This window comes from Calonectris borealis, chromosome 2 (assembly GCF_964195595.1).
Source record: "Calonectris borealis chromosome 2, bCalBor7.hap1.2, whole genome shotgun sequence".
Lineage (NCBI taxonomy): Eukaryota > Metazoa > Chordata > Aves > Procellariiformes > Procellariidae > Calonectris > Calonectris borealis.
In genome coordinates this window covers 68,692,839-68,718,089 of record NC_134313.1, presented here as the reverse complement: position 1 = coordinate 68,718,089, position 25,251 = coordinate 68,692,839, and the positions used below count along the sequence as shown (strand labels likewise).

Sequence of the window (25,251 nt, the reverse complement as noted above, 5' to 3'; positions counted from 1 at the left end):
GAGCTCAGCCACGCCAGCTGTCCCTGCTCCGTAAGGACTGCTTCTCTGAGCAACGGCTGGCCAGGGGGGCTGTGTCTTTCAGCCCTGGCTAAACACATCTCTGCAGCGTAGGAAGGAGCATCACAGAGAGGATTTGTGGCAAGCAGCAAGATCCCTTGCTCCTGTGACAGAGCAGCCTGGGCATTGAAAGAAGTAGTATAATAGATTGCAGGATGGGTTATTTCTTTGTCAGGGTAAGAGCCTCGATTTGAGGAAATAAATATCTGAGAAAATCTTCCACTGAGACTCTTCCACTACCTAGAAAGAAGGAACATTGTTGTCAGGAAACCCCAAATCTAACGTCTGCAGAACCCCAAGGATTTACGAAGAATCAGTACCACTTACACAGCTTCAACACCCTGCATTAGCTCTGGTCCTGATGAATGACTTTGTACTCACAGACTGTCCTCCCAGAATTACATGGAGCAGCTGGAGTGGAGAAAGTGCTCTTTTCTATACAGATCTTTCTCTATACTAACCTCTCTTTAAAATCCTCTGATGTTCCTAGCCTGTGTGCAGAATCCAGAACGTATGGGCAGCTGTGTAGAAAAGGCTAACTAACCATGCTTTCTGTGGAAGGGGAAGATGACGACTGAAGAGCACCCGTTTCATGCTCAAATGCGATCTAGGCAATCTGGGCAAGAGAAAGGAAAGAGCAAAACACATAGCTCTGGATTAAATCCCCTGCTCATATTGCCAGTTAAAAAAACAAGAAGGAACACAGACATATGAAAGAAATACAGAAGAAAAAAATCAACAAATAAAAAAGATTTTACCAGATAGTAAGTTAGATGATCTCCAAAGAGAGACAGCACTTGGAGCCAGGTTCGTGTCATTTTGGGGAGCATAAAGGAATTCACCATACCTTGCCTGGAAGATCGTCGTTTCTCCTCATAAGAATATAGAGTCTGAGAACAATGGCCACTACATGTCTGGTATATATTTTTTGTTACGGAGTTAAGCAGGGATAATTTTGCCCAGTGTATCTTTTAAGTTCATTCTTGCCAACAACTTGTATAAAAAATAAAATACCGCTGTATATTATCTATGGAAAAACCTTGGGAAAGATTGGCCAAATGGTTAACAGGAAAACACAATTATGTGGAAGTATTTGAATGATGTAAGCTAGGAAAAAAGGGAGAGGAACAAATGGACGTATCATCTGAGATGGCTGTATTACATATAAGAAAAGTCAAACAAAAGAAAAGATAAACCCTAATACCAGAGGAAGTAATTGCAAAAAAAAAAAAAAAAAAAAGGTAAAAGCCACATTTCTCAAGTCATTGAAACTCCACCACACCAATCACGTTACAAAGCCTTCAGATGGAGAAGCCAAAGCCGGGCAAGGAGACACATTACCTCATCTTGTTGATCTTTTACATCTTTCTGTGTCTATCACCCAACCTTAGGGCAACCAACAGTCAACCACAGGTGGGAAAGCAAAAGCCTGTGTCATCAGTAAGCCATCTATTACCTGTACCACAAAAGCATCTTGTATCATTTGTGTTAGGTGTGACATTCCCATTCTTCCTCTGCGCATGTAGTGATCATTCTTTCTTTCATATCTTCATCTTGGCTCTTTCTAATTTTTCTCCTCTGATCTTCTGTTCAGCCTAAGAACTGTAACTTTTGGTCTCAGAATAAGAATATATCCCAAAATGTAAGGCATTGCCCACTTAGTACAGTCTGAAAACATGCATATTTTAAACGATTTTTTAATATAAAAATAAAACAATCTTTCATGAGCAATGGTATAACTTTCAGGAGTAAAAACTACCCTAATCTCACATTTCGTGAGATTCTCCCTGGACTATTTCATACCTTCTCACAGGATTATCTAGACCTGGATTGTCTCTCTGTTCTTGCTCTCTTCACAGTGCTGAAATTGTCTCCATTCATCACCTTTTGACACCTTAACATACATGGTTTCAATTTCATAGTTTCAAATTACTTTCACTTAGAAGCATTGTGGAAGGAATCCCATCATTGGTTAAGACAAATGGCTTTCCTATTCTTTTTTCTGGATGGTGCCTGAACAATTGTCATAACCACTCAAATAACTGACTCATCTTCTAGACCACAGAATGCATCCTCAGAACAAAAAGGTCCTCACTCCTGTTTACTTCTTTCCTTTGCCTCTACTGTTATTATACTTTCCAATAGTGTTTCCATTCAGCAGAAAAAAAAAGTGTCCATAACAATATCCTTCTTTGGAAGTTCTGTGCTTCCTTCATGCACCCAATTTATAAGAAAACTGAGTTTGCTGTCAAAAAGATCTGTCTTCAGATTTCATACACGGCCTATTTTTTTGATCTTGCAGCAGCTCTGCAAATTTTTTTTCTCTGTCATATAAAATAAGTTGTAATAAATCACTCCCATTGCGATTGTTGGTGTTAGCACGTTGAAGAGAGCAACGCATGTACCACAGCGTTAACCACAGTGAGTACTGTGGTTGGTAATGGCAGTGCTTGCAAAGATGAATCACCAGCAGGGAAAGCAGTTCAAGAAAAAAGAACACACACACACACAAAAACAACCCCAAAACAAAACCAAAAGGAACTCACCCCACCAGAAAGGACATCCAGGGAAGAGATGGGAGTATAACTGGGAATGTATGTTTTGTAACATATTCTAATTTGAATATGTTGCTCACTGTATGGACTGGCCCTCATGAATTATAATCTGAAAATACTTTATTGAATAATGGAATACTCAGGTTTTTCAATGAAAAGTTATGTTTCTGTTCATTTTTCTCACTGCTTCAAATGACGGTTGTACACCTTCCTGTAAAACAGCTTTTCACACATCAGAAGTTCTTATGAATCTTTGCGGAGTTTGGTATTTAATGTTTTCTTAATCCTTGCCGCACGAGACTAAATGATTGCCTGCGGAAGGATTATCTTTATTTGTGCTTTCCTACCACCTACTATTCTGGAGCCCCAAACTCTGTGGGGACCTTCATGTGAATACTTTCATACAAATCATGTCCATCACCCCTCTGATCACTGACAGCAAAGGCAAGAAACACACCACTGTGACACACAGGACAGAGCAAAAGAGAACAATGCTCCAAGAGAGGAATGATTCCCTTGAACTGCTTCCCACCCTATGTGAAGGAAAAAAGGGTGAGTCTTAGTCTTTTCTTCTAGCTAGGGAGAGGTTGAAATACTCAATCTAGCTGCTACGCTATCAAGTATTGCATAGGGAGATAGAGGGAGACTTTGCAAATGGGCTGGCTGGCTCACTACATTTTAAAAACTTTATGAATTGTTAAAAAGCTCTTCCCGTCAGAATGACTCCAGGTGAAGAGCACACGGTGCTGGCAGCAGCATGCGACCCTCCTATTTCAGTATTCTACTTGAGTACAAGATGGGTCTGGAAGAGAAAGGACAAGCACAATGGCTTCTCAGAAAGAAGTCACCTTCTTTCCAGCTTCTTAAGGGTCAAGGCTCAAACAACTGGAGGGCCAGTCCACAACCATTCTCTCAATCAACCAGCCAGCTGGAAAATATTACTGTTCTTCACAAGTAAAGGGCTCAGTTACTACAGTGGTCCTTTTGCTACTTCCTTCATTTTCACATCTTCTGTGAAGAATAAGTTATGAACTATATTAACTAGAGACAGGGTTTTTTTTGCTAAGCCCCAGCATAACAATCAACCAATATCTGTCAATCACCTTTTGTTTCAATAGCAGAGAGCAACTCCAACCCTTGCCTTCAATCCGGAAATGGTAGATAGGAAGAGATAGAAATCAAAATAAACACTATAACCTGATGTTTAAAGCTGTTAAGTTTTCTTAAGAACACCCAATGTAAGAATACCCGGAGTACCTTAAATTTCAAAAGGACGTTAGGGTATTCTGAGAGGGGAAAATATGTTCACATTTTAGAACACTGTGCATGTCTGAGAGTTAAACAAATCAGAACTACCTACAAATGAACAATACAGTTTTCCCCTTGGTGGACTCTACCACTGTTTCCCTAAACATTAAGAGTCAAAGTGTGTTCACTATCAGCCAGGCACCTATCCTGTCACTGTACATTCACATTAAAAAACCTTCTTTCCAGTGCGCGTTACTCATAAATGTGCTCAATCAGACTGACTCTCTGCCCCTTTACGTTCTAAGGTGAATTAGGAAAGGGTCTGTTAAAGGATGATACAGGCCATTCTTTTGTGATGGTCTGCAGTTTTCTCTCCCAATACATTTTCTTTTTATTTAGCACTTCCATTTTTATCCTGTGTTCCTCTTCAGCCATCTCACACTCTCTTTCTATTTGCTGTATTTTTGCCACATGAACTTCATTCATTTGGATTAACTGCAGTTGCAAAATTGACATTTGCTGATGATGTTCTTCCTCGTGCATCTTTTTCAGAGCACTTTCCTGAGATGCTTTACTTCTGTAGTTCTTATCTGCTGCTATTCTGACATCAGAACACGAAGGCTCAGGTTGGGAGGTACCTTCACATACTGGGAAATGTACCAGCTCTTTCTCTTCATCACAAAGTTCTCTATTTGAGACAACAAATGACTCTGCAAAACATAAGAGGAAAAAGTATTATAGTATTCCTTTCTTCTCCCTCAAAAACACAAACTTGTGATAATATAGTTATTGGTGCATGCATCTAAACCCTGTGCTTCTGTACCATAGTACAGGAGCCACTACATAATGTAGTTCTGTCACAGAATACTAAAGGCATAATGGTCTGAACTGAACCACTTCGGGTTCTATTGATAGACCTCCATGGCTATAACGGGAGCTCGGAATACTAAAGTGAATGTAGACATTTATAAGTGGGCACCTAAATTTAGGTGGCTGACTCTGAAGCTGAATCTTAATGCAGCTGTTTAAGCCAAACCCGTATGTGACTCGCAAAATTTTTATGAAAGATCTGTGTCAGGTGAAGAGCTGTATCAACACGAATACCAAGGGACTGAGGGAATACTAGGAAGAATACTACTTATTCCTTCCTTTTCACTACTGTACGTGTCGTAAACGTAGTGGTGTATATTTTTAAGAAAAAATTACATTATTCTAACTTTGAGAAGGTTCTACCAATTCTTCTGAAATAAAAGAAGCTACTCATGGAATAAAATAGTTACCACTGCAAATAAGGATCTCAAAATACATTCCTTTGCAAATCCTGATGACTACTTATGGTAAATACAATTATGAAAGAGACACTCTAAGAATGTTATCTCACAAAGTAGTTACTGTTGTCTTTTGAGCAAGGACATTCTTCTATGTGAGATCCTGACATAATAAAGTTTGCAAGAAACCGCTGTAGCCACTCTCCCTTCTGGTTTTGGATTATTCCTTCTGTGTATGCTTGCCAAACACAGAAGAATGTTGTGCTGAACTTTTTCAGAAAGGCCATTCTCCAATGTGGACTGCAGTGTGAAATATGGCTCTACGTACTCTTTTTAGTCCATGAAAACAAAGGAGGAAAGACCTACAGGGAACTCTTACAGCAGACAATTGTGTATCAATTTGCTGCTGGTGGCTTTTTTTTTTTTTTTTAAATGCTCAATGTTTTCCCATCAAAATGGTACTTTATAAAGGATCAAAATATCCTTGGGACTGTTCCCTGGGAAGCCAGCATGATAGCTACTGTGATGCTTGCCACAAAGTAGCAGATATGTCAAAAACTGATGAAAAAAAAAATGAGTAAAACCTCAGTTTAACTCCTGGGGGCCTAGGGAAATACACAGAGTCTTGTAATATCATAGCTCTGAAATTACTTTTCTATAACCAGCAGTCACAGCTAATTGGAGAGATTTAGACTGCTGAAAGAGAATCACTGGCAAAACCACATACAAAACAATACTACTTCTATCATTACAGTAACATTTATACCTTGACTAGAAGCATCAGGCTGATATTCAGAATCTTCTTCTGGTGGGCTCTGCAAAAAGTACATTTGCTCAGGCATTATGCTGGCAATCTTCTCTTTCCCTATGATGTGAGTATTTATAAGTGGACTAATACTTCTTTTTACCTTCTCCCGCCTTTCATGTGCCATTATCTTTTTTGTCCGTGCCTTGATATTTTCCCAGCATTTCTTTAACTGTTTGAAGTCTCGCAGTGATACACTGGGCTGTGAATTATATTCATGAGCTAGTGCTTGCCAGGTACGTTGTTTCAGCGCAATAGTTCTTGCATCACTTTTTTTACATTCAAGCACGTATTTGTATTTTTCAACTAATGCAAGCAGCACACTTTTCTCCACTTCTGAGAAGTATTTAGCAGGCTTTATTATTTCGTTTTGCATTTTCTACTGTTTCTCCAAGAAGCCAAAAATCCTATGGAAACAATGTTGAAAGCAAAAAAACAAACACAAATTAGAACTGGTTACAGTATCAGAAAACTGCATTTCAGCAAATAACTCCTAAGCATAGCTTCTGATTCTAACACACTTCTTTTTCTAGAATAGTTTGTGAGTAGTTCCAGAGCACTTAATGAAACATTCAGGTAAGATATAGTATAATTATATGGTGTTTTCTATTGCCACTTTAGCGGCTACACAGTTACAGAAGTATACCATAATGAGGAGAAGCTTCTTGTCTTTGTTACAATTTGTCTTAATACAAAAATACTCTGTATTCAATTTACTTAGTAACTTATTTTTAATAACTTGTTTTCCTACTCATTGTACTTTGTTACACCCAGAGAGTTTTCAAAGCGCTGAACTGTGGAACAAGTTCTGAAATCCAGCCCTTGACAGCTTCAGGTTTAAGTCTAAAGCCACCTTCAGCAGGCTTGGGTTTCCTTTGGTGCACAAAGTCAGCCCTTGCTGACTGCGTACAACTAATTTCTCCCCTCTCTCTACAATATTTGAAAGTTGTATAGAAATGATAGTAAGAAGTTCTCTTTTTAAAGACTTCTGTCGGTTTGGTTCTCCCCCATGCTCAGCCCTCCTTGTGTGACACCCAATAGGCAGGAGGATCCTGACCAGTATTACAATACTGAGAAGAGGCAAGGGTTGCAAGAAGACATGAATTAATTATGGAAATTAACCGCTCTGAAGCTACAAGTCCTTCACCCTTTACTGCTGATTCTGTGTGTGTGGCACTCTTCCTTAGGCTTGCACTTCCTTAGGTCACTCTCAGGAGCGAATGACCAGGCTAAAAAGAGTTTTGACCTCACTCAATACTGCTATATACTTACACTATGTTAACAACTGCCTCTCTTCTCAAGCCTAGGACTTACTTAGTCAATAGGAAGAGGGTAGCTGATACCAGGGAATTCTTAGCCATAAAAAAATGAATAAAGCAGTGTTTCCTTGAATTATTAACACATGACTGTGCTGCAAAGTGCGGTTTTTTCTTTTATCTTTCTACACGTCTTTCCTCATTCCCTCCCACTACAACTGTGTAGTCCCAATTACTTTTACATTTTGGGCGGAAACTTCTGGATAATTAAGTAGAAAATGGGGAAGCAATGCTGTCTTAGCTCACATTTCTTCTGGTTTTAATCATAAAACTCAGAGATGGAACATATATAATAAGATAATTGGTTCATATTCTTAACAGTCTAGGATTCTCCCAAAATTAATTTTCTAATATTTTGCCCATTGTTTCCACTACTTCCCTCATAACATTACTTGAAGATGTAATAGCACATCAGATTTCCTCTTTTCAATATTTTTTCCTTAACTCCATTGCACTAGCACTCTCTTCATACCATCCTTGTAATTCTTTTCCTCCAAACATCTTAATACTTACAGTTATTCTCATCTCTTTCAGTGAACGTAACTACTTATATTTACAAAGAAAGCTAACAGACTGGCTAATATCAAAATGAGAACCCAACTCTGACATAAGAACAGGAGCTTTCTGAAGTTGCCCATAAAATATGACAAAACCCAGCAAAACAAAGAAAAGGAGTCAAAGAATAGAGGAGGCAGTAGAACAAAGCCTAGAACAGCAAAACTGAAACAAAGTTAATAGAAATAAGTAATAGTCTGAGTTTAAGTGAAGTATGTTAAGTCAGTAGCAGTAGCTAAGTTGTACCCCTACTGAAAAAGAGGCAACAAACACTCAGTTTGTACTTTCTGTCACTGCTCGACTGGGTAATCACTGGGCATGTACCGACCGGACAGCTGGCACCTATGTGGTTCCTGACTAGTCACAGTTCTGCTGTCTCTCATCAAATGCTGCTGTCAGGAGGACATGGGAGAGCTGGAGTTTTTGCAGCAGACAGGATTTAGGAGACAAAGGGAAAGATCCACAGGAAACCAGACTTTATTAGTTCTGCTGCTCGCAGAACAGCTTGTTTATTTTGCAAGAAAGAAAAAGGTGGAAGAAGGAAGAGAGCTGGGTGGCTGAGCATAAGGAAGACAGTTCCCTGATCAGCATTTCCTCCATCACACTATATCAAGTTATTTATTGCTGTCTGTGAAAACTTAATCACCCCATGCGTTGGTGACAGGAATTCTTAAACACTTATAATCCCACAGAACACACTAAGTGTATGTAAACAAACTTGAAAGTATCACATACCAATCATTATAATGTCTAGGTCTAATAGACAGAAGAGAACATCTGCTTCAGAAGTTCCTTAAATAAAAAATAAATTAAAAAAATAAGCAAAAAGTCAGGAAATGGACATCCAACAAAGAGATACTGAAAACTGGCAACTTTGATCCACGAAAAAGCTCTCAAAACATGTAAAATAAAAGAGACCTATAAAGAAATGGACTCTATCTACTATTTTACCTATGTACTTATTGTACCATTCCAAACCATTGACCTGCTTTGGACAGCTGCTGAAATGAAATTCAAACTGTCTTAGCCTCAGTTTCACTGAGGAACAGGATGAAAAGCAGTCCCACCAGCAAGTCATAAGGTCCAATACCGTATGACCCTGAAAAACCAGGATCAGAGACTCTGTGTAATCAGAAATGGCTGATTCTGCCTTCCACTGATGCATGTAAATCTTATTTCTAGCTTTGAAAAGGTGTGAGAATCTCAGACCAAAAATCATAACATGTTTGTGTGTAGAAAATCCCTTCAATTAGAAAACCAATGGATTTTCAAGAACTTTGGAGACCAAATTCAAAAAGTTAAACAGTGATACTGGGACTTCTGGATTCCAGGTGCTAAATATTTAGCTACACAGACTGGCAGAGGTCAACTGATATCAGTAAATACTTAAAACATTTCCAAATATGACTTCATGTATATTAACAACCTATGTACTAGGATAAAAGCTCATCTTTCATGGATGGAGCCACAGCAAACCCTTAAGTATCACTTTCATACCACACTATCATTTATTACTATCATTTTTACTGTGGTAGCATCTGAGATCCCCAGTCATAAGCTCAAATACTGTACATTTAAGAATGGAAATGTAGGTCCTACTCTGAGAAGAATACAATATATGTCTTCCCTTCCCCCATACACATTCCTAACTATTTTTTTCCTACACATACACACCGTACTTGTGTCCTTTCTATGAAAAAGCCAGGATTATGATCTAGGATGCATAAAAGAACTCAAGAACAGGTGAAAGCAGTTTAATGCACTTACTACACAGAAGAAAAGAGTTCTTGAAGATTCTTTTCAAGCTCTTACATACTTAGCCTGCTTGCTTCAATATATTAAAGCCTATTTTCAATTAGGTGAACAGAAAGCACTTTGAGATGTCAGAGAACTTCAAATACTGAGAAGTTGCAGCAAAACACCACCATATATTTATATTCACCTCTTTTTCTTTATGCATATCAATCACCTTCTAGCAGCCCACTGGCTCCTCTGCGGAATATGAGAAAGGACTCTCACAAGCCCAAACAATTTCCATTTCGAGGCTAAAAGATCCTTCCAGGACATATGCCCATGATATAATTTAGCATATAGGAATCTGTGCTGAAATGGAAGCAGTTTACTGGGTATAGCTCATAGAGTAAACAGGATTGATTTGGGAATGTGTAGGGACATAGGGACAGTTGCACAGCAAATTCTAAGAAACAAAGAATGGAAGGCTTCTCCCATGCTTACAGGTGCCCAGGCTCTAAGACATGTGCAGTAAGGAAGTACTTTTTCCTAAATATCTTCTCCTGGCATGGCTCAATTCACAACTTGCATTAAAACAAATCAGTGTCCTAAGTACTTGTCCTCTCACACTAACCTTTAATGCTTTAAAATAACAAAAATGTCTCTCAACTCCTCATTTTTACTTTGAAATGTTGTGTGGCATTTGTCTTTTAAAGACTATAAGGGATGCGATCTGCAGGAAGAATATCTTGAAAAAAGATTACACAAGTGAAGAAGTGCACATATGTTCATAAATATGCATATATGTATTATGTTGCTTGCACACACCTAAACATACACCCAAACTCCAACCAGTTGCAAAGAAGCAACTTCAGGTTGGCATGTGTGAGCATTTTCAGTCCCCGAAATATTTTTTTAGGCATAAGAAAATGCAAAGAGAAAGTTATGGTGGAAGACTTAACGCAAATGTTAAGGTTACACTAACCAAACCCAAAGAAAATAGTTTGCTAGCAACCTGTGGTCACTTACGGTGTGAAAATGGAATTCATTTACCAATGCCAACAGGATTACTACCAGAAACAGTTAAGGATTGAAAAACAGAAAATTTACTTGTCCGACTTAAATTGCAGATGAAGCTTTAAGCATAGTCAGTAATTAACAGCATTGAAAATCAGTCATAATTCTGTCCTTTTCATCCAGTGTTTGAGGGTGAAAGAAAGGCATGGAAATGTAATGACCCAAACTAGTCACAACAACAGGTTTATATTTCATTTGAATGACAGAACCAGCAGTAAACAGTGTCCTTCTTTCTCATATGTTAGGTTTTCCTCACAGAGCTTCCATCAGAGTGTTCCAGGCCTGACCCTGTCTACCTTGAGACTTGAAATCACTAGGTAATTAGGTGCATATTACAAATATGAACGAGATTTATATGGAAATTGCATTACATATAATCAGATAAAAGAAAAACTCTTTGGGTGCTTTCCCCCCCGTTTTAATACAAATTAATAGTTATCATGGATCATCCAGCAAATGAATAAAATAATCTATTAGTAAAAATTCACAGTACTTTGCCTAAATTTCTCCTGGCAAATTTTATATACATATAGACACAAATGTATTTTAAAAAAAAAATTACATTATACATACACACACAGAGATATATTTCAAGCGGGTCATCCCACTACCTATGGAGGACATCCAAAGCAGTTTGTGCAAAGGAAGGTAATGGACGCAGGTTGTTATTTCAAACGATTGTCTGAAATTCATCAAAAATAGGCATAAACAGGAATCCTACCAGACTCTCCTGCACCCGAACTTCTCAAACATTAACTCGAGCTTGTTTTTATTTCCTCGCTAGCTCCTCTTCTGCTTGAACGAGAAAGCAGAGCAGGTCCCGGCTCGACAAAGACGACCGCTCCACCCAGGGCGGGCATGCAGGCTGCGGCTGAGGCGCCGATTCAGGGACATCTACCGCGGCAGGAGGAGCGGCAAATGGTCACGCTGTCATCCAGCGCCCGCGGAGACCGCGCTCTGCGGGGGCGGCGGGGACAACCCCACCCTGCAGCCCCCTGGTTTCTCCCTTCTCGTAACAAAGCGTCGCCGCCGCCGGCTTCGCTCCCCTCCCCTCTCCTCCTCCCCCCCCCCCCCCCGCGCTGGGCGGCCGGGCCTGCCTCCCTCACCTCCTCGCCGGCAGGTCGCCGGCACTCCTTCAGCTCCCCGCAAACCCCGCGCTGGATTTCCGCCTCTCCAGAGGAAAGGCGGCGCGGCACCGGCCTCTCGGGGCCCGCCGTTGCCGCGGCGAGGAACCGTCCCGGGGGACTCTGAACCTTCAGGTGCAGCAGCGCTGCGGAGGGGGGTGTGTGTGTCTGTGGGGTGTGGGTTTTGGGGAGCGACGTGCAAACCCCCAACGGCCGCCAGGAAGAGGGTGGGCAGCCCCGTCTGCACCTGGCGCAGGCCGGCGGGCCGAGCTCCCGGGCCGCACGTCGCTAGCGCACCCCCGGTGCGGTGCGGAGCGGGGTGGGGGTCCCTGACCCCGTCCGCCCGCCCGTCCGTCCGTCCCGGTGCAGCGGCAGAAGACGCCAGCTCGGGCTTTACCTCCGATAGCGCCCGGCGGAGCGACGCGCGTGTGTGCCAGCGCCCCCAGCGGCGGCTGGGGGAGGCGGGCCGGGGGTGCCGCGCCGCGCCCCGTCTCCTCTCGCCGACGCGGAGCTCCTGGTCCTCGCTACCGTACCGTCCCCCGGTCCGGTCGGGCTCCCGCGCCCCTTCCGCGCGTAGCGTGACGCAGTTCCTGCCCGCCCGGTGCGCCCCGGGCCCCGCCGGCGGCGGCGGTTGGGAGTGTAACGGCGAGCGCGCGCGAGCCGCTAGCGGGAGGCGCGCGCGTTGGCTCTCCCTCAGTCCCCTCCCCTCCGCGGTTGCCTGAGGAGGAGCTGGGAGCTGCGGCGGAGAGTCGCCCCGCAAGCGGGTCGGTGGGAAGGAGCCGGTCGGGCAGCAGGGAGTGCCGGTGGCCGCTGGGTGCCGGCACCCTCGGCTCCTCCGAGTGCTATCAGCTCCCGGGCTGGGGTAAGTTGGGCGCAGCGGCGGCCCAGCGGTGTCCCCGGCTGCTTGCGGGAGCAGGTGTCCGTCCCCTCCCCGGCAGAGCTGGAAGTGTCGGCAAGGCCACTGTTCCCGCGTCGTGCTGGGTCAGCTCCGCGGGCGGCCCAGGGGCCGGCTCGCTTTCTCGGCGCCGCTGTTCCCAAGGGGTTTGTAGCTTCGGCCCCCCAGCCCCCCCGCTGCCGCGGTCCGGAGTGGGAGCGTGCTTTTCTTCACAAAACCCCGCCGTGCTCTTGTTACAAAGGCATACCTCGGGCTCTGCATGCCTGGCTCTTGCCTCTGCGTGTCATCTGTCCCAGCCCATGCGCCCATTTCAATCCCAGGAAAGAAGGGGGAAGCTTGAAATAGTTCGGATTAGTTTTGTGTCGGGATATGTGTAATCTCCTGGTGGCTTTTTGTTTCCTGAGGGGAAACTCTTGGAGACGAATTGTTGCTTTCCACGCTGTACTTTTGCTCTCAAGTTAAAAATATGATCATTTGCCTGGAGATTTAAAGGTTGAGTGTAACTGAGGGTGAGGCACAAATTAAAATGGAATACGCATGACGCTTAAATAGGCGGAAGAAGAATATGAATGATTCTGTGAAGCTAAAATAATAGTTCGCAATCTTCTTGCAATTCGCCTAGAGTTTCCTTATCATCTAAAGATCAAATATGGACCCTGAAGCTGAGATAAAGAAGCAAGTAAACCCTTTCTACTGCAATGTAAGTATTCCTTACTGAAAATTGTAACTAATACAAAATAATTTTGGTAAAACAAAGTTGGACTAAACTAAGTGTGAACTTTTTTTTTTTCTCCTCTTGAGCAAAATTGATAAATAGCACTGGAGTTTAACTTATTCTGCTGTCTTTGTCATGTTTGACTTGGATGTGTGTCAGGAACCAAGATATTAAAATGAATAATTTTAATAATATTATGTTTCTAAATAAAGGCACTCTTTTAAAGTGGAAGATTAAACTGCAGCTCCTGTTCAGAAAAAAAAATATTCCTAATTTATCTGGTTCTCAGGTTTATTGTTGTTGTTTTTAAGCATCTTGATTTTTTTAGAGGAGGAGAAAATATTTGGACTGCCTTTGCTCATTCACCTGAATTTGAACCTAATCTGCTCCTGTTCTGAACCAGCCCAGGCATAAACCAGCTGTGATTGGAAAACTTCATATGCATGTGAGTGAGGCAGGCCCCAAACTGATAAGTGTGTCAGTCTGGATGCGGCACTGAGGACAACTGGCTCATCTTAGACAGGTGTACTGGCTTGTTACAATTATGCCTTGCCTCTGGTTCAGACTTGGTTAAGAGTTTGTGAGGAAGATCTTGGATCTGTCTTTACTTATCCACACAAAAATATGCTATGAGATAGCTGCAGGGTTCTGGAGACATCTGAAATTTTTATGTGATATGGAGATTCCTTTTCATTACGCTGTATTGGGTGGTCTTGGAGCCTCATAAAGAAAAGTTCTAGAAGCTGCTTTATTTTGTCTTTGCAGGAATAGTACTTTTGTAGAACTTACCTATACTGACATTTCGATAGCAGATTTGTTTTGTTTTGATATCAGTGGTATTTTTTTCTGTTGGTTTGTGTGCAATGCTAGAAATACCTCTTCTCTTTAACCTAGATTTGCAAAATCTGGTGTGCTTCTGCATTAAACTTGCAGACTCACTTCCTTGGATTCAAACACAAGACGGTAAGATCAGTTTTTGAATCCACCTCTTCTCAGATTTTACAGATTTATTTCACAATAGAATATGGGTTTGAAATCTAATTTTTAATGTAGTATTAAAATGTGCAATTTCAGATATTTAACTAGTTTTGTTGCTTTACTGCAATAAAGTAGAACTTAGTTTTGTACATTAGTCCTATCAGAAAATGTTGTTACAACTTTGTGTCTTGTATTCTGGATTAGTAAAGACAATACATGAGAGTATGTGGCTGTTAATAAACGCAGAATGGAATTATTTAAATCATAGACAATCTAGGGAAAAAGATGTATGTCTCTTTCAAGTTTCATGTAATTATCTATTCACCTGAGATAATCTGTGGTGTTGGTGTTAATCTAATTATTTTATAAATAATAAAATGTTTGCAATGTTATTTTTTGAATCTTTTGTCTGTCTGTCTTCCTTGTTGGTTGATGACTTGGTAACTTAGGTTGAAGAAGCACTGAAAGCTCACGGCATTGGTAAGTGCAAGATTTTTTACTTCCTGCTCTGCTCTATACATGCACTTTTCTCCCCATCCCGATGTAGTTGTTTATGAAACAAACAAGAAAAAGACTTTCTCGAGGCTTGTGTTTTAAGACCTGTCTTGTGTTTTTTAATGACATAACTATCTAATGCTACAGAAATCAATCAAATATGAGCAAGAGGTATGCAAAGTTTATTAAAAAGTGCTAGCTACAATACTACAAATCACCTACATTAAAATTTTGAGAAACCTTAAAGAATTCAAGATTTAAAATACATTTTAAAAAACTATGCTTCTTAAAGCGTGTAGAAATACTTCTTTCTTTATATACTTTATATTTGTTTTTCAAAAAAGCTTATTAAAAATACCTTAACTAGCTGAAGCAAAGTACTTTTAATAGGTTTAATATATCATTAAACCTTCCCCAGGTCTTTATGAACTGATCTAGTTCCAGAAGGAATGAAGGTCTAACTATGTTCATAATTGTTCTCCTACTTCTGTTTCATGATGCACCAAAATGTATTTACAGGTTTCTACAATGCACTGCTCCTAGAATTTGATTTGAAAGTTGTGGCCCAAGTATGCATAGTCATTCCACCGACCCAGTCTGGGAATTTTGTACAGACTGTAAAGCAAATTTAAATATTTACGAGCTGGGTGCTGTTGAAATGGATGCCCTGGAATGTTTAGAGGTGAATTGGCAGATAGTCATCATGTCTTTTTCTTTCTTCTTTTTTTTTTTTTCTTTAAGGATTGGTTGGCCACTAAAAAACTTGATGAGTTCTAGTGACCAGAATGTGATTCATGTAATTAGAGTCTTTGTAGGTTTATCTCCGTAACACTTTATTTCTTCTCTTTTACTCTTCTGATCTTTTGATTAAGATCATTTCAGAAGGTTGGTGGTAATGCAGACAGTATTAAGTAAAATCTAATTGGTAGGAATGAGCTGGCAGCTTCATCAGTTGTCAACACAGTATAGTTTGTAACTTAAATATTCAAGAAAAGCTTTCATGAAGATTATCTCTGTAATCAAAACATATGTGACTCTCTCTTGCAGTAGAATCATAGAATAGTTTGGGTCATCTAGTCCAACGCCCCTGCTATGGGCAGGGACATCTTCAACTAGACCAGGTTGCTCAGAGCCCTGTCCAACCTGACCTTGAATGTTCCCAGGGATGGGGCATCTACCACCTCTCTGGGCAACCTGTTCCAGTGTCTCACCACCCTCATTGTAAAAAATTTCTTCCTTATATCTAGTTTAAATCTACCCTCTTTCAGTTTAAAACCATTCCCCCTTGTCCTGTCGCAACAGGCCCTGCTAAAAAGTCTGTCCTCATCTTTCTTCTAAGCCCCCTTTAAGTACTGAAAGGCTGCAATAAGGTCTCCCTGAAGCCTTCTCTTCTCCAGGCTGAATAACCCCAACTCTCTCAGCCTTTCTTCACAGGAGAGGCGTTCCATCCCCCTGATCATTTTTGTGGCCCTCCTCTGGACCTGCTCCAACAGGTCCATGTCTTTCCTGTGCTGAGGGTTCCAGAGCTGGACGCAGTACTCCAGGTGGGGTCTCACCAGAGCAGAGCAGAGGGGCAGAATCACCTCCCTTGACCTGCTGGCCACGCTTCTTTTGATGCAGCCCAGGATACGGTTGGCCTTCTGGGCTGCGAGCGCACATTGCTGGCTCGTGTCCAGCTTTTCATCCACCAGTACCCCCAAGTCCTTCTCGGCAGGGCTGCTCTCAATCCCTTCATCCCCCAGCCTGTGTTGATACTGGGGATTGCCCCAACCCAGGTGCAGGACCTTGCACTTGGCCTTGTTGAACCTCATGAGGTTCACATGGGCCCACTTCTTGAGCTTGTCCAGGTCCTTCTGGATGGCATTCCATCCCTCAGGTGTGTCAGCTGCACCACTCAGCTTGGTGTCATCTGCAAACTTGATGAAGGTGCACTTGATCCCATTGTCTATGTTATTGATGAAGGTATGAAACAGTATTGGTCCCAATACGGACCCCTGCGAGACATCACTTGTCACCAATCTCCATCTGGACATTGAGCCGTTGATCACTACCCTCTGGATGGGACCATCCCACCAATTCCTCATCCACCCATCAAATCCATATCTCTCCAGTTTAGAGAGAGGGATGTTGTGGGAGACCGTGTCAAAGGCCTTACAGAAGTCCAGATAGATGCCATTGGTAGCCCTTCCCATGTCTTCTGATGTAGTCACTCCATCATAGAAGGCCACTAGGTTGGTCAGGCAGGACTTGCCTTTGGTGAAGCCATGCTGGCTGTCTCGAATCACCTCCCTGTCCTCCATGTGCCTTAGCATAGCTTCTAGGAGGATCTGCTCCATGATCTTGCTGGGCACAGAGGTGAGACTGACTGGCCTGTAGTTCCCCGGGTCTTCCTTTTTTCCCTTTTTAAAAATGGGGGTTATGTTTCCCCTTTTCCAGTCAGCGGGAACTTCACCGGACTGCCACGACTTCTCAAATAAGATGGATAGTGGCTTAGCAACTTCGTCCACCAGGTCCCTCAGGATCTATGGATGCATCTCATCAGGTCCCATCGACTTCCCATCGGGGTCCCATCCCCCTGCATCTTCAGGTTCCTTAGATGGTCTCAAGCCTGATCATCTTCTACAGTGGGCAGTTCTTCATTCTCCCAGTCCCTGCCTTTGCTTTGTGCAACTTGGGCGGTGTGGCTTGAGCGTTTGCCGGTGAAGACTGAGGAAAAAAAGTCATTGAGTACCTCAGCCTTCTCCATATCCCAGGTAGCCAGGTCTCCTGTTTCCTTCCAGAGAGGGCCCACATTTTCGCCAGTCTTCCTTTTATCACTGACGTACCTGTAGAAGCTTTTCTTGTTGCCCTTGATGTCCCTGGCCAGATTTAATTCTATCAGGGCTTTAGCTTTCCTAACCTGATCCCTGGCTGCTTGGACAATTCCTCTGTATCCCTCCCAGGCTACCTGTCCTTGCTTCCACCCTCTGTAGTCTTCCTTTTTGTGTTTGAGTGTGTCCAAGAGCTCCTTGTTCATCCATGCAGGCCTCCTGGCATTTTTGCCTGACTTCCTCTTTGTTGGGATGCATCATTCCTGAGCTTGGAGGAGGTGATCCCTGAATATTAACCAGCTTTCTTGGCCCCCTCTTCCCTCCCGGGCTTTATCCCATGGCACTCTACCAAGCAGATCCCGGAAGAGGCCAAAGTCTGCTCTGCTGAAGTCCAGGGTAGTGAGCTTGCTGTGCCCCCTCCTCGGTGCCCTAAGGATCTTGAACTCCACCATTTCATGGTCACTGCAGCCAAGGCTGCCCTTGAGCTTCACATTCCCAGTAGTATAGATTGAAGCCTTCTGACTCCCACCTGCTATTTAGGGTTTCTTGTAAGCCTTATGCTCAACTTCGTATCAATATCTGATGTTTTAGTACGAGATTACTTGCAACAGGAGAGCAAGAGGGTTGAGGGGCATTTAAGAGATGAAAAAATCAAATTTGCCATTAGCTGGCGTTGTTTCAGGCACTGCTTTATTTATTTATTTATTTATTTATTACCATGTAGTAAAATGCTGAGCTTTCTGAATTTCTGAAATTCTATTCTTCTTGTTGTCCTATAGTGAGTGCATTAGGCCCCTATTCAAAGAGTAGCAACTTGCTTCCTTTGCGTGCTTGGCATTCCACTCCCAAACACACAGAATCTCATCTCCTACAGATATCTCTCTCTCTCCAGGTTCCTCAATGGCCGATCATGTTACGTGGTCATCTCTGTCTCACCTTGCTTAAGGTCTGCAGCCCCAGCCCTATCACATGCCGTATGTGGATAGAAAAAAATATTTGACTGGGGAGCAGATAGCTGCAGAACTTTTCAAAAAGACGGAAAGGTTATGGGCTGAGTCAAGTGCCTTGCCAGTGGGCTGGCAGTTTAAGCACCTCAAGTTCAGTGGATTTAAACTTAATTGCTGTGATGTATTGGATTAAAGTAGTCCTGAAATTTATGAAATGAAGTTTTGTTCATTACAGAATAAAAGAAATTTGCACGGTGGTGAATCAGTCAGGCTTTTCCCTTATTGAAGGTTGTCTTATATATAAATTAAATTACAGCCAAAATTACTTACAGTTTAAGCCACTGGTTAATAATTTAATTTTGTGATGTGTGTTTGAACCCATGTTGTGCGATAACTACTGGCTCGGTTGGTCTTCCTCTCCATCTGCGTTGTTGAATTGCCTGACATTAAATAACTTCGTTATTGTTTGGTGTGAATGTTTTCTGACCATTTTTTTCCAAAAAAAATCTCATAGTACATTCAAAACTAAATATAAGTTATTTTTCTCATGTTGGCAAAAGCTCAAAGAGTTTTCTTTAAAAAAATCCATTATCATACCAAATTGGTTTTTGTACTTACAATTTTATTTCCACTTCTGGTTTGTTTTTATTTAGTTAAAACTGCAAGTGGCTCAGGGGAGCAAGTGAAAACACCTGTAAAGCTTCCTGATTATGGTAAGAATGTTTAATGAAAAAAAAAGAAAAAGAAAAGAGGGAGAAATAAAATGTTTTGAGGTACAGTGTTACAAGTGATGTCTAGACCTTAGCAGGTCATTGGGAATTCATTTCTGTTCACTGTTATTTTCCATCTGCAGTAATATTTTGTAATAATACTTAAAACAGTATTTGCAAACAAAATGCTATAAAAAGAGTGAAAATAGGATTGGGGGGATAAAGTTTTTCAATAACTGACTTAATTTGTGATGGGGGGCCATGTATGAGCAGGGATTTACTTGAATGTGAATTTCTCAGCATATTTTCTCTAGGCCAAAGAGAAGTTTATTTCTTTTTGGAGGGTTTTTGTGATGTGACTTGAGACTTTGAAGACTGATTGATAGATGGATGATGTTGGATTACATAAAATTGATTTTATCTTACAGTGCAAACTGAGCCAGAGAGGTTTCATGGACAGACCTTGGAAGAACAGCTTAATACGTGTAAAGATTCAGAACCTGCACTTGGTGAGGGTTTTTAATACTGTAATTGTTTGCTTGTGTGATGTTTACCTTTAGAGAGTATTGAGTAATTTTTTTAAAATGTAAAATTAGATAATCTGTAATAAAATCTTATTAAGTTTACATTGAGTACCTAATAGTATGGTATGAAAGTGACTGATCTTAGTGACAAAATCATTGGATTTGGCCTGGAATATTTTTGATTAGGGTAGATATCACAGGTTGAAAGTATGCTCTAGAAACGATCTAAGGTGATATGATAGAAAGGAACTTTGACTTAAATGATTGTTACTGTTCTTTGCAATTTAACTGCCAATCCTGTGGAGGGAAGGGAGAGCGGAGTGGGCAGGAAAAATAACTACAAGGCATATATTAAAACACATTCCCTTTTAAGTAGTTACAAAAGAATTGTTGCTATTAATTTTTTAGGTGATTTTTAAAAAAAAATTGTCAAGTTCTATGTGGTAAACGTAACGCATCTTAAAGAAATTCAGTTTTGTACCTTTGGTGTTGAGGAAGTCTTGACACCCAAAAGATAAAATAACAAAATAATGATGGTTCTGAAAATCTTGATTCATGTATTTGGCATGCAATAGTAATAGTTTCCTGTAATGTCGCTTTTGTAACTAGCACTGATTATTTGTTTCAGCGAACATCAAATTTCCTAACTTTTTTTTTATCAATACAGGACTTAATTATATAATTGAATACCGATCAAAAGACAATTTTCCTTTTCTCTATGAATGTCAGCTGTGTCACTGTAAAACAGGACTGAGTAACATGTTCATGCATGTTTGTGGTTCCAAGCATAGACTGGCATACCTGGTAAGTTTTTAGAGTAAAGATTTTTTTGGGGTTTTTTTTTTTTTCATGTAATAATTTAAGTAGAGAATTTGCTAGTCATATTATCATTAAAAAAAAAAGGTGTTACATAAGATTTTGTGAAAATGTGTGTGTTTGTGTTGCAACTGTGCAACTTGGTTTATGCTGTGATAAATGGATTTAAAATTCTGCTCATCAATAATGTGTATGCCTGTCCATTGCTGACACTGAGTTTTTAGTTTATTCTGTTTTGGTTGACCAGTAATGCCAATAGTGAAATTCACAGCTAAAATTGACTAGAAGTAGGTTTTTGGCTAAATCTTCTATTATCTTAAAGAACTGGATCAGTGAAGAAATTGTTCCATCTTTCAGACACTTTAGACTAAAAAGAACATAATTATAAATGAACATGATATGTATTGGATAGAGGCTGTGACTTGGAATAAGTGGAAAAAAAAAGAGGTTTATTCCCAGTTTTGTGGCTGAACAAGCCATGTAAGTTCTGTGCCTGTTTTCTGGAAATTTGCAAAGCTCTTAACGTTCATGTCAGCCCACAAATGCTTAAATACATTTTGCTTGAACTGTTTATTTTTTTCAGCATGTTTAGAGGAATGAGGCTGTCCAGTCTTTGAAATGTTTACTTGAATATATTTGTTTAGGATGGGCTTTAACAAAACTGAGAAAGCAATATTCTGAAAAGTATTTTGATACTTTCCATAAAATATCTGTTCAAAGCTGGTATTATATCCCATATATCTTGAAGTCATAGAAAGTTGTTGACTTCGTATGGCATTTTGAGGCAGTTTTAGAGCTAGTGTTGCTACCGGGTGTATTGTGATGTGTCTGCAATGATATCCTTCGTAAACATCATGCTGTTTCTGGTCACTAATTCAGATATACATGCTGAGTGAGACTTGTATTGGTGGTTTTGAATTCTCCGCTCTTGTATTTCTTGTCTGCTTTGAACTGTTTCCTGCAATTCTGAATCTTATGCTTGTTAACTGCATCCCTGTTATATTCTTAAATACTATAAAATATAATAATTCAAGAAGGATAACTTTTAAGTCATGCACCTGGAATGGATTAATCCTAGGCAGTGGGATAGGCAGGAGACTAAATGGCTGGAATTTGCTCTGCTGAAAAGTAGCGGGGGGTCCTGGTGGACAAGCTTAAGATAAGGAGTGTGCCTTGGCATCAATGAAGGCTAACAGCAAGCTGAGCTATACTAACAAGGGTATAGCCAGTAGATCAAGAGAAGTGATTATTCCCCTGTTCTTGATACTTGTTAGGGCATACGTAGAATATTTTGTCCAGTTTTGTGCTACTGCAGACAAGAAAGTTATTGATGAAATTGAGCAAGTCCAGTGGAGAGCTGCCAAGATGGTCAGGGCGCTGAAGCTCTTGCCCTGTGAGGAGAGGCTAAGGTAATTGGGCTTGTTCAGGCTGGAGAAGAAAAAGCATCAGGGGATCTAACAGTAGCCCTCCAATACCTCGGGGGAGGTTATTAAGAAGGCAGAATCAAGCCCTTTATGGAGATGCATGGCAGTAACATAAACTCAAACAGGGGAGTTTCATACTTGATATAAGAAAGAAGTTTTTCACTGTTAGGACAGTCAAGCATTGGAGCAGGTTCCCCAGAAAGATGGGGGAATCTCTGATTTCACAGGTTTTTAAGACCAAAGTGGATAAAACCCTGTGCAACCAGTTCAGTGTTCACTGTCAACCCTGTTTTGAGCAGAAGATTTGGCTTCAGTTCCCTAAATTATTCTGTGATTCTATAAATAATTGTTTTAATAAGTTCTGCTATGTATTTGTAAAAGTTGATTTATCTCCCATGATTATTAGCTATGCTAGATCTGGAAAGAGTTGCATAGGATAAAGTGTAACTTCAGGATTTGCATTTCCTTATTTTCTAGAAACAACATTATCCTGAGATAGCAGAATCCGATGAAGTTAAGGGTAAAGGCTCCGAACTGAACAGAAAAGTTAGGAAAGTTGCATTAACAATTGAGAAGAAAGAAGGAAGAAAACAAATAAAGGTACATTTCTTTAAGAATTCCAGAAGTTTTATGTTTATTAAAAAAAAAAAAAAGAGAGTAATTTCTGTTATGGTGGGCAGATCTGCTTTGGATGGTAAGAAAATCTTGGCTTTTTTAACCGTTATTACAAGTGCTTTTTGTCATCTTAATAATTTTTCCAGGATTACTCTGAACACAATTTCCCATTGGTCACTCCCGTCATAAGTATTTCTCTTGTTTGAAATAATACTCATGCTACCTGAGTCTACAGAAGTATGACTCTAGAGTGCACAAAATATCTATATTAATATTTAATCAATTCCCAGCTGGGTGTGTGTGTGTAAAATAACTTGTTTAGTTGTTGCTAGGAAACTATGACTTTTCTGAATTAGTTGCTGCTTTGTTAGCACCTTGTGGCAATTTTGGGGGGAGCCAGGTAAAAATTCTGGTACTACAGGGGGAAGTGTGGGAATTTGCAGGTAGATATGAGATTATCAGCAATGCCATGGGATCACAGGAGCACCACAATCTTAAATTCTTGGGGAGCTGCACCCTTAGAAGCATGTTATTATGAAGATATCTTCATATTGCTTTCTGTTGATGTTTACACCACAATAGTATTTAGAAATGTTTAACCACCTTTAACCGGGCAGGATATTGGCAAAGTTTCTCCTTCAGGTGTACCTTGCCATTCTGATTCATGACAAGCTTACTCAGATCTTAGTGTTCTTTATGGTATACATTAAATTTGTTTTCTCCATCAATTCAATGTCTGTTGACATCCTGCTTGTTAAGCAGTGTTTCTTGGCAAGATCTCTTGCTAATGCTACTTAACGTGCATACGCTATTGTCTCATTTCAAAGTGGAGTTCACAATGTTACTGTGTTTAAGCTCCTTCTGTCCTGCCCATCTGAAAAAAGACCCATGTTTCTTTCTGTGCAATACTATCACAGCTAGGCTCAAGGATGAGAGCCTGTACTGATCCTACTCTTTTTTGAATAAAAAAAGTATGGGAATATTGGAAGATCAAGTTTTTCTTCTAGAGTGAATGCTCTAGAAGGGAGAGATTTCAGATCATCAAATTCAATCTGTCTGCATATCCTTCATTTTTAACCTCTGCTTAAAAAGAAAAACAAAACTGACTATTGGCAGCAACTTTTTCTTTTGACCTACTTAATTCAAATTTTTTCTTGACTCAAGACTGTATATTTTACTTGAGGTTTATGTTCATGGATATAGAAATAATTAATTCCATCTATATTTTGTAGACTTTTTTGTTTTTCTAGGAACAGTTTCACTATATCCATAGCAAATCCATCCTTGATTTAAGGAACTTTCAAACAGAGCGTGCATAACCTGGTTTAATTTTACTGCTATATTTTCTGAAACCAGCTATTTGGATTTTTAGCTCTTAACAAAAATTTAATTGTGGTAAATAAGTGTCCAGGTAACTGACTGTTGTAGTTTAACCTGGCAGGCAGCTAAACACCACACAGCCGTTTGCTCACTGCCCCCCCACCACAGTGGGACTGGGGAGGGAATCGGGGGGGAAAAAAAGAAGTAAAATTCGTGGGTTGAGATTAAGACAGTTTAATAGGGCAGAAAAGGAAGGGAAAATCACCATAATAATAATAATGATAAAAGAATATGCAAAATAAGTGATGCACAATGCAGTTGCTTACCACCCACTGACCTATGCCCAGCCAGCTCCCGAGCAGCAGTTCCCCCCCACCCCGCCAATTCCCCCCAGTTTATATACTGAGCATGATGTCATATGATATGGAATACCCCGTTGGCCAGTTGGGTTAGCTGTCCTGGCTGTGCCCCCTCCCAGCTTCTCGCTGACAGGGCATGGGAACCTGAAAAGTCCTTGAGTAGGGTGAGCACTCCCTAGCAACAACTAAAACATCAGTGTGTTATCAACATTATTCTCATACTAAATCCAAAACACAGCACTAGACCAGCTACTAGGAAGAAAATTAACTCTATCCCAGCCGAAACCGTAACAGCATCCACCCCTTATTCCATACCATCTACGTCATGCCCAGGTCTCACACTTTCCAATACATTCCAATTAATCACCACCACTTTTCCTGTCTTTTGATATATACACACAGATATAATTTCCTAAGTTTATGGGCCATTCCTATAAAATGTTCGTTGAGTTCATTTAGCCCATGACTTTGGGCTCCATCTGTCATAACAGTCCTTCAGGGCAGGAGAGATGGTGTGTGGTGTTGGATTATTGCATGCTGAAGCTAGTTCTGGTTCCATTATCGCTGCGCTCTTCCGCTTCTATCATCGCTGCACTTTGCTCAGTTTCATCAAAGTTCATTCTTCATTAATCTAGGTGATTCTTACTGTTATATCATTGATATGGCATATAGCCACCATAGAAGTGATATACAGTATTATACAGCAATTAACATAATACAATTTAATTCATTGGCTATTCTCACCCAAAATCAAATCCTCTTGAGGTAAACATCAGACTTCCCCATCCTTTTGCATTACCCACCAAGTGCACCCAGGTCCTTGAGCAGAAGCAATCCCATGGATGGGTTTGCCTTTGCCCGAGGCAGGAGTAACCCAGACCGTCTTCCCCAGCATATTTTTTATGTG

The 25,251-nt window shown here is 40.8% G+C and overlaps 2 protein-coding genes across 8 annotated transcripts in view; one reads left to right on the top strand and one right to left on the bottom strand.

Annotated features, from left to right (window-relative positions):
* Positions 1-1,738: 1,738 nt before the first annotated feature.
* MSANTD3 (Myb/SANT DNA binding domain containing 3) lies at positions 1,739-12,332 on the bottom strand. Of its 3 annotated transcripts, XM_075142267.1 has the most exons (4): positions 12,134-12,332; positions 11,334-11,506; positions 5,895-6,340; positions 1,739-4,570 (listed from the first exon to the last, which is right to left on the bottom strand). In XM_075142267.1, exons 3-4 carry the CDS (start codon positions 6,307-6,309, stop codon positions 4,161-4,163), a joined length of 825 nt encoding a protein of 274 aa, XP_074998368.1. In that variant the 5' UTR covers positions 6,310-6,340; positions 11,334-11,506; positions 12,134-12,332; the 3' UTR covers positions 1,739-4,160. The 3 variants fall into 3 exon arrangements, with proteins under 3 accessions (XP_074998368.1, XP_074998369.1, XP_074998370.1); XM_075142268.1 differs by lacking the exon at positions 12,134-12,332 and having other exon boundaries at positions 11,334-11,687; XM_075142269.1 differs by lacking the exons at positions 11,334-11,506; positions 12,134-12,332 and adding an exon at positions 8,540-8,767.
* Positions 12,205-25,251, top strand: part of LOC142078937 (uncharacterized) — a 31,113-nt gene continuing 18,066 nt past the window's right edge. For 3 of the 5 annotated variants that reach the window (XM_075142265.1, XM_075142264.1, XM_075142262.1), the window contains exons 1-8: positions 12,205-12,598; positions 13,254-13,331; positions 14,241-14,309; positions 14,774-14,804; positions 19,230-19,289; positions 19,715-19,795; positions 20,478-20,614; positions 22,528-22,650. In XM_075142265.1, coding sequence (XP_074998366.1) covers positions 13,281-13,331; positions 14,241-14,309; positions 14,774-14,804; positions 19,230-19,289; positions 19,715-19,795; positions 20,478-20,614; positions 22,528-22,650 — 552 coding nt within the window. In that variant the 5' untranslated portion in view covers positions 12,205-12,598; positions 13,254-13,280. Of the gene's footprint in view, positions 13,332-14,240; positions 14,310-14,773; positions 14,805-19,229; positions 19,290-19,714; positions 19,796-20,477; positions 20,615-22,527; positions 22,651-25,251 lie in introns of all 5 variants that reach the window. The other 2 variants (XM_075142263.1, XM_075142266.1) reach the window with 1 other exon arrangement.

Bases quoted from the DNA above. Each gene is read 5' to 3' on its own strand.
- MSANTD3 (XM_075142267.1), bottom strand. From the start codon at position 6,309: ATGCAAAACGAAATAATAAAGCCTGCTAAATACTTCTCAGAAGTGGAG. The intron at 4,571-5,894 runs GTATAAATGTTA...TATGTTTTGCAG, and splicing joins GCCTGATGCTTCTAGTCAAG to AGTCATTTGTTGTCTCAAAT.